The sequence below is a fragment of the Sinocyclocheilus anshuiensis genome, unplaced genomic scaffold (genome assembly GCF_001515605.1).
Source record: "Sinocyclocheilus anshuiensis isolate Anshui unplaced genomic scaffold, SAMN03320099.WGS_v1.1 scaffold374, whole genome shotgun sequence".
Taxonomy (NCBI): Eukaryota; Metazoa; Chordata; class Actinopteri; order Cypriniformes; family Cyprinidae; genus Sinocyclocheilus; species Sinocyclocheilus anshuiensis.
Window position 1 is genome coordinate 697,310 of NW_015546051.1, and position 9,518 is coordinate 706,827.

Genomic DNA, 9,518 nt, shown 5'->3' on the forward strand with positions numbered 1-9,518 from the left:
GTTTAAGTCAGGCGAACCGAAACAACGCATGTGAATGCCACCTGCAAGCAGCCCGAGGTGAATTCAATGTCACAAATCAACTGGAATATGCTTGCAGACCACAAGGTGAACAGTTAGGGAAAACACGAAACAGAACTTCCTCTGGCCAGCAGGCCCAGATCCCAGTTATGATGAATTATTCATATTTCCCCATGAGCTGATTCGCTACAGGTGTATAAATGTAAGTGTAAAATTAGATGTACCTGATACAAGTTTTGCAGTCTTGTATTCATCATCTTCTAAATGACTAAATTATTATTTTACACTTTGGCAGGCACCATCACCATTGCTGCTGGTCTTTCTTCTTTAGGATACCTCCACTCGTTCTCCAACTGTTTTTCTTCTCTCTGTACCTCCATTCTCCCCATTTCTTTCCATTGGCCCTAATTCCCCCTGAGAGACTCTGAGTGCAGTCTACAGGAAAAGAGGGAGGAGCTATGGCTTACAGTAATGCGTCAGCCCTTTTCTCGTTTAATGTACTGACTGCAGCATTGCGCTGAGATGGGGAGCTCATCATTCTGATCATTTTACCACAAGCCACTTTGTCAAGTGGTTTCCATATTTATTGATGGATGACTTGCAAACAGATGGTCCAGCTTATGTTTATTATTATTATTATTATTATTTTTATTTTTTTATTTTTTTTTAGTCATGTATATTCAGGAAAGACTGAACAATGAGATGTCTTATCTAAATAAATTCTTCTAGATATCTTCTAGATTCTCTTGTAGATTCTTCTTCTGTTTCCCATATTGCTCTCTTGAGACCTCAGTAAACTCACGTCACACTAGAATTTTAGTGTCTCAGACTGTGCTCAGGTTTGCCAAATGGTAAACTCTGAAATCCTAAGTCAGAGATTTCAATGAAAAAAAAAAAAAAGCATTTATTGTAATGTCCAGAACCAATACTTATCTTGTAGTATTAAAGTAGTATGTATCTGCTACTACATTCATTGGATTTATGAAATAATTGTATTTCAACAATGGACTCATTTGTTCTCATTGTGGAAATTGTAGGAAAAACGTGTGACAAAGTTAAATAAATGAAACATAAATGAGAACTACTTTGTCTTCTGAGCTATGAATGAATAAATAAATAAAATTACTAAAACTAAACCTTAAATAGAAATATAATATATATATATACATGACAAAAATAAAAACATAAAATTACTAAAACTAAAATAGAAAAGTACTACAATAGTATAATAATAACACTAAAACAACACTGGTTCAGACTATATTAGATAGTATACTTATAAATTTTGATCATTAAAATTAATAATTTGAAATTAAAATATGAATTGGTATTAAACAATTTTATTAAAAAATTGAATTACGTAATTAAATAAATGTGGTTGTTAAAAGCCCAGAAAGTGTTCAAATTTTAGATTTTACAAATAAATAAATAAATAAATAAAATTATAAAATAAAATCGTATGCATTCTAAAATTAGAAGTTTAAAAGTTTAAAAAAGAAAAGTATAAAAGAGAATGATATTATGGAGTCATATATCTGATTCACAAACTAATCAGATCTTCCCCTTAAATCTACACCCACTAATTCTACTGAGTATCACTCCAGAGAACAAAACTAATTAAAGCAAACATCCCCCACTCTGCCCTTCATAAGCATCTTTGTCTTTCCCTTATTCAGGCCACCAATTTTCAGCCAGCTATCATATCTCATTATCTCAATCCCTGACAAGCCATTCTCTTGACTATAAGTTAAAGTTATAAAAAGGAATGACAGCAAATAATGTAACAGTTCTGAACAGATTTTGTTTCCTTTGATCTTATATGTGTTATAGTAGTGAGCTATGCTACTATGTAGGTGCTAAAATGTCAAAATGTGTTATATCTTGAAAAAAAAAAAAGACAGATGCTGGGACATTTTTATTTATTTATTTATTATTAGTATTATATATATATATTTTTTATATAAATTTGATTCTGTAAAGTTCATTTAAAATTAATGTATGAATGTTGGTTTATATTTGATTGTGATCCTTCTGATTGCTTATACAGTGTGTGCTGTTAATTAATTTGGACAGTGAGATACTTGACAGCTATTCAAATGTTTTACAATCAGTCATAAGATGCCAAACATCACGTCAATTTAATAGGTTTCCAGAAATAAAAATGGAAATAATATTAAGAATAAAAATCACATATGAATGAAACAAAGTTTTCATAGTTGTGAGCATATGAGACAAATGAGAGACAAGGTGCACCAGTATCCTTTCTGAAAATATCACTGGATATGTTATATGCAAAATGTATAAGAAATTAAGGTATTGAGATATTGTTTGATTAAATAATTACCACATTTATTTCAATTTCAAATTTAATATTTGAATGTAAGAATTGTTTTTATTTTCATACTCAGTATATGCACTTTCAGGTTCATGTCTGTTTATTTGGCCTTATGTCCATTTATACTTTTGCTTGTTGCAAATTGGAACTTTGTGACAAAAAATTTGAGATTGCTTAAGCAGCCTCAATGTTTATTGGGTTTCATATAGGACTGGGTATTGGCACAATGCCACATTTTGATTTGATTCTGATTCACAAGCTCTTGATTTGTAACTCGTGCCATACAACATTAAAGGTACATTTTCTTAAAAAAAAAAGATTAAAATATTGATTATTGTAGTTTAGGAATTGATATTGGATTAATCAGTAAAGGATATTTTTACCAAGCAATGCATTACAAAAAAAAAAGAGGAAGTTTTGTTAGATGTAACTTAAGCATTTGAAAAAAAAAACAGTGTGCATTTAAAAATTTCTATACCTCACCTTCCACCTCTTATAGAGAATCAATACCCATAATACATACCACAAACCCTAATGTCCAGTGGTATGAGTTTCATATTGCTGCTTGACAGGACAAATGGGGAATGGAGGGAGAAAGCAAGAGAAGTTGAGTGAGAGAAAGAGAGAGGAGAGTGATGTCTAACTATATCTACTCTCTGTAACAGGACTCCATGTCTGGTTCAGAACAGCCTGTGACATCAGCATATCATTAACATACTTCAGTGCCGGCAGCTCTTACTGTTGGATTAAACCAAAGTCTCTTTAAGGCCAGTCAGTCCAGCTGGTGGCCAGAGGGCTGCTATTTTGTAGTCATGCAAGTAAACTCTGTAAACTTTGATTACAATTTGTCCATTTTATTTCTGTATACTCGTAAGTACTATGTTCTTTATACTATCTGTGATTAAAATCTTTACATGTTAAACAGTCTTTAAATGGTAATTTTAATTCATGAATTGCTGCTATGAAAATCCAAAATCCCTGCTATGAATGTTCACACACAGACTGTGGGCATAAGTAAACAAGTTCAAGAATTGACTGCAACAAATGTTTAATGAAAAGCAGCCAAAGCTGCTCGAAAAATGGCTAAATGTCGCTAGATGATGTCATGTGCTAATGAGCATGTTCATGACGTCATCATTACATAATTGCATACTGCCTAGAGTCAGCTCTTTACATCTGTGCTCACATACTGTATTTTAATACATCCAAATTCCCAATAAAGCTGTTCTCATTTTCATATGTTTCTCTTTTTGTGGAATAAGTATGACATAGTGACTGAAATGCAACCTATTATGACTGTTACTTCCAAGTTGCATTTATGCACTGCTAAAGTCATGATTTATAACCACAACATTGCCTGACTTGTTTGTATCCCATACATTTATTAAATGCACAGCACAGCCTTCATATTATATTCTCTTCTAAGGGAAGAAGCTAAAGAGAGTTGCTAGATTCGTTGTGTGTGCTTTTTTGAAAAAAGTCCCTAAAAGGGGTATGAAAGGTCACTCAATCTAGCAGCTGTTGAGAAGTTGGCAACACTGACAGCAATTACCAATAAGTAAGATGCTTTCCTTGTAATCAAGTGGGTCCTGTACTGTCATTTAGTAATGTTGCTAATTTTCAGTGATGATAAAGGGTCTGCTCAGGGTTGCAGACGTGAGCTCCTAATCATTTGTCCTAATCACTCTGAGGTGTGAGGGACTAGTGACCGTAAAGGAGATACCACAACTGCTGTTCACCCGCTCTGCATGCCATGACATTACACACGTGTGCTCTTGGACTATTTATAGAGCCTTACTCTTATCCACTTGTTTATTTTCCTACAGATTGCACAGGACAAACTGTGTTGACATTTAATTTAATTTAATTAGAAATATGAGTGAATACAAGCAATGTCCATTTGGTACTATTAGAAATCTGCATTGTACTTTTTTTTGTGACATTTTCACCATTTAACTTCTCTGTCTTTCAAGATCTTCCAGCCCTCTGCGTATTCCCTTGCCACCGAAAAGTCTCCGTGCATAATCATTGTCAAAGCTGATTTGTTTCACCCTGACAAGTAAGTAAATCCTCTTCTTTCACAGGACTGATGAAGTATCAATTATTTTGTTTCATAAGTGTTTTGTGTTAAATTTTGTAGGCTTTTAAACAATGTTTTTTTTTTCCTTCTTACAGGCATGGATCTGATGAATTCTAATGATATATGAATTATATGGGCAATATATGGGTTATTTATATTGCAATTAACCTCCCATTCTATCAATTGCAGGCACACCGACAGGAAAAATTGTAATCGAACCACCAGCAAAACTGTGTCGTTTGTCAGGATTATAATTCTCCCCTAAGTGGTGCACCTTCTAATAACCTGACGAATGTGCCACAAACCTATAACAATATATCATACCTCACAGAGTCCCTCTGCAGAGGATGCATATTAACCATCTGAGTTCATGCTATGAAGGAGAGAGTGAAAATGACCTAGTTTAATGGCCTTTAATTCACCTTCACAAGCAGTAAAGGGAAAAGGGGAGGGGGATTTGCTTGGAAGAATAGGGTCCACCTGCTCATAGGAATTAATGTAATTCAGTGGCGAAATTCAGTGAGCTCAGCATACTGTTGTGCAGTGTGATTCAAGACTCGCACAGCGCAATACATCATAAAGACACTCTAAAGCAGAAAGCCACACGTCCCACAAACATCCTGCAGCTGAGGTAAAGTGAATGTCTTTTACAGTGAGATCATCAGATTTTGATATTTGATGAAGTGCAGAAAAGAAAAATATGGAGAAGGTTTTTCATGGATGTAACCAAAATGTTCAAGATTTGGGGTACCATATGTACAAGAAGTACAAGTATCAGACATTGGAAAAAACCCTTATCAACTGCTCGCTAATATGAAAATTGGTGAGGACGTGTTCCCCCTCAAACTCTATTTGGTTACGCCCCGATTTTTAAGAGTACAATGGACATGCACGGCTGGAAGGACAATTGAAAAGAAAAGGCAAATCACCAGAGAATATTAGTCACTTAATGAGATCAATTTAATACGTTGGAGGTGAAAATGTTCAATATGAACTTTGATAGACCAAATTGCACAAGTGTGACTAATGATCACCATCAGTATCGGCCAATTTAAAATGTCTGATGCCAACATGATCATGTCCACTTGATATGTACCAAGTACTGACACTTTGAGAAGGATCCTGATCCTCCCAGTCTGTAGCTTCTTGAGACTTAGAAACTTGAGATGTTTCAAACAAATCAACCTCCACAAACAGCAACAAGTATAACCCGGCTTGTTTGGTCCTCTCGACTTGTGCAAGCCATGCACAAACTGCAGCATTTTGGCAGCCACCCCACTAGGAAAGCGCAGGACGGTGGGCTCAGGAGTAAACAGCTAGAGAGAGGGACAAGGTAGGTATAGTAGGGGGAATGATTGCAAGAGACTTACCAATCAGAAGTGTGACGACCAGACCGGCGTGGACTACATCGCCGGACCGCGCACACCTGTGCAAGAATGATCTTCTATCTTGCAACCCCATGTCAGTCCGTCTGCCCACTTGTGCCTGTCTGTCTGTCCCTGGTCAAGTCCTCCGCTGTACGTCTTGGGTGGGATACTGTAGGTCTGAGGGGCCACAGGGGACCCGACAAAAAATCAAAACAGAAAGACAAGACTTTAAGTTGTGGAAGTCTTGCAGAGTATCTCCCTGCCCTTGATCGTCCTGTGCGGTGTGTCCCGGTAAGGGAGAGAGAGGGAATTAGAGAGCAAGGAATACTGAGGCAGCACCTGATCCGTTGCTTGATCTTCAGATCAGTGGCTCTCAGTTGCCGGCAGTGTCTCACTGATACTTTTTCTCATTCACCGTGGTTGTAGACGCAGGAAACGTTGCGTTCATTCAGCAGCAGCTGCAGTGCAGAGCTCCACTTTCAGTCTAGGGAAGAGACTGTCTGTCTTACCCCTGAATAGGTGCCGCATGCTGGAATGAGTGGGCAGAGGAGGGGTGGAGGCGGGGGGTGGTGTGTCTGTAGCCTGTGCAGGAAAGAATGAGCCACTGCAGAGGCATGGGACGAGTGAGAGGGAGCGAGAGAAAGACGGAGAGAAATAAGGGAGGGCGGGAGAGTGTATGAGGTGGGGATGGGTGTATGATGGGGGGGGGGGATGTTGTCTTTTAGACTAATCACATCTGTGGAGATCATAAAACCTTGAGTGTGTCCATTTATAGCCTGTGCCTGTGAGCATAGGATTGTTTATTTCTGCCCATATCTGTTTCAGTATCGGTGTACGCTTGTATGATTTCTTCAGTTCGGTCTGTTCTGTTCTCATTATTTTACATTTACTGCTGCCTTCTGTGTTTTGCCTTCCCTACTTTTTCTTTCTAAGTTATCCCCACAAAAATATTTTATTGCTCAGAAGTTGCTCTTTCACATCTCAGGAGCAAGGTCAGAAATTAAACATGACGCAGGGCAAAAACTGCACTTACAGTGGCAAAAACGTCCCAGATATTTAAAATGTGGGGTCCCTGTAATAAATTCCAGTTGATTTAACTGTTATATATAATTTTATATATTTCAGTTTTCATTTTCAAGTTGTGTTTTAAGTCTTCCTGTAGGTAAAGTACAGGGGTCTCATATTTTCCAACAAATACAAGTCACAAAAAATATAAGTGCTTTAAAAAAACAGCTATGTGACTTAAATCACAGTCAGCCTTTGTAATTATGAATTATTTACAATTTAAGAAATGTCTAGATTTTTTTTAAAGAAAGGAAAGAAAGACAAAAATACTGGTTAAAATATTTTGCACTGTAAATATATTAAGACTAAAATATAGTGTACTTTATTATTATTATCATTATTATTATTATTATTATTATTATGTTTGTGAATAAAACATTTTATTATATTTTTTATATTTTTATATTTCAATCATAATATAAAAATTAAATAATTTGATTTTCAAAATAATAAATAAATAAATTTATTAATTAATTAATGAATTAATTGATAAATTAATTTTATTATTATTATTATTATTATTATTATTATTATGTTTGTGAATAAAACATTTTATTATATTTTTATTAACACTGTATTTCAATCATAATATAAAAATTAAATAATTTGATTTTCAAAATAATAAATAAATAAATTTATTAATTAATTAATGAATTAATTGATAAATTAATTAATTAATTAATTAATACAATTAGAAACGGAATACCCGTGAACATAGGGCATGTAGACAAGATCTATTCCTGAGATTGCTTCTTACTCCCTATTTAGTGCACTATGTGACATTCATTACACAGGGAATAGTGATTGATTGGACAAGTGTGCAATTTGGGCCAGCAATGGTGTCACTGGGGGTGGGGGGTGTCCAGGGGGAAAATATTGTCCCTTTAATAAAGAGGTTAATTTCTGACAATTCTCAGGAGTGTTTGCCTCCAATGTTGCTCCTAGAATTCCATCAGTGAAATTAAAATAGACTCAAATTGTCATTATAAAGTAATAATAACGAGCTAGCAAATTAACAGCGATAACATAACCCAGATAATCTTTGGTATCTTGGCAAATCTGAGTATAGTTTGAGACATTCTTGAGACCTCCTTTGAAACTCTGAAGGAGACACATGCAATTTCCCCCCCCCCATGGAGACGCAGGACACAAGCAAAAGTCTTAATTTAATCTCATTGCTATCTAGGAAAAATAATTATATAAAAAAGCCAGCCACCCACCCACCCTCCTATGAATATCTACCTCTTTCTGTCCGTTTCTCTATTTGGAGCTTTGCCAGGCCTTGAGTAAAACCAACCACAAACCACCCTGCATGACTGGATCAATGATTAAGGTTCCAGGAAGAGAAGCTGGATCAAACACCGCCTAGCTTGCCTGAAATACTAAATATGCATGATAAATGAAGTAATGGACACTTGTGAGTCCTGTAGTATCCCAGCTGAGCTCATTCAGGATATCAAATATATTATGTGCATAATTTATGATGCCGTTTTATTTTCTGTAGTAATGCATCCAGACGGTTTTGTTTTCCATAGTGGCCATTTTAGGTTGGTAAACAAATGACTGGCTGTTTGCTCAAACCTTCCCTCTCTCTATGACACTATTTATATCCTGGCCCCCATGATATTACGTTAGATTCAACACAAAATGAAATTTATGAATATTATTTAATAACTATTTATTAAAGAATATCATTAAATACCATAAATATAAAAACATTATTAAAATAAAATAAAATAATAATAATCATAAAAAAAATATTTATTTATTTATTTATTTATTTCTAGCACTAGATTTATCTATTAGGTCAATATAGCTATTGTTTATTTTAGCTCAAAAATGATTGCATTTCCCTATTAAATTTATATCCTTTTTTTATCAAGCATACCACAAGCTCCATACTTTAGATATATTACAAGCCCAAGAAAATGTCGAGTTAAGCATTCTGTAGCCTCAGCTTCAGACAACACATGCTCACAGACTGCAGTCTTTCCATTGACCGTCCCATGCACACAGTACACAAACATGGCAAAAACTGGCGGAAAACTCTAGCTCTGATTGGCTGAATGCTCCATGCACATTATGTTATAAAAGTACTTAAATGTTTGTAATTTTGGTGCCATTAAATCTTTGAAAGATACAAATGCTTGAGGCGCTAGGTATCAATAATTCTAGATATTTATGAGCAAAACTGTATATTGCTCATTGTTTTGAGTTAGATCTGTAAAATATAGGCACTTATTCCATTACATCATTTTTAATACAATTTCAGTTTCTATTTCGCCATTGTTAAAGGTTGCATAAAACATAATGACCTGTGGTTGGTAGCTTTACTTGTCATTCAGAAGTCTTCCTATTGTAGTTGGTGGTTCTTGTCCAGAACTTCCTCTGCAAAGTGGAACAGACTTCATTCTGCTAAAAAGCCTGGCTCTGTGAGTCTAAGCAATCTGAAACGCGCAATCCCATGGATTATTTGATTATTTGTGTCTCATCTCCCCAGAATTGTAATAATTGGATTGAACAGTATATGAGCCAGCAGTGCAGCTGTTAAAGGGAAAGCTTAATACATGGGGAAGTGGTCTGGGACCCTTGTGGTCAGGGTTTTATAGACTATGATACTTGGCTAGTCAATCACTTTGGCCATTCAAGACAT

The 9,518-nt window shown here is 35.3% G+C and overlaps 1 protein-coding gene across 1 annotated transcript in view; it reads right to left on the bottom strand.

Annotated features, from left to right (window-relative positions):
- scn4ba (sodium channel, voltage-gated, type IV, beta a) overlaps positions 1–6,411 on the bottom strand; it is a 23,789-nt gene extending 17,378 nt beyond the window's left edge. The window contains exons 1-2 of the mRNA XM_016500386.1: positions 6,140–6,411; positions 5,804–5,977 (exon numbers count right to left, since the gene is read on the bottom strand). Of these exons, the coding sequence (XP_016355872.1) occupies positions 5,804–5,894 (91 nt within the window). The 5' untranslated portion in view covers positions 5,895–5,977; positions 6,140–6,411. The remainder of the gene's footprint in view (positions 1–5,803; positions 5,978–6,139) is intronic.
- Between the last annotated feature and the right edge of the window lie 3,107 nt (positions 6,412–9,518).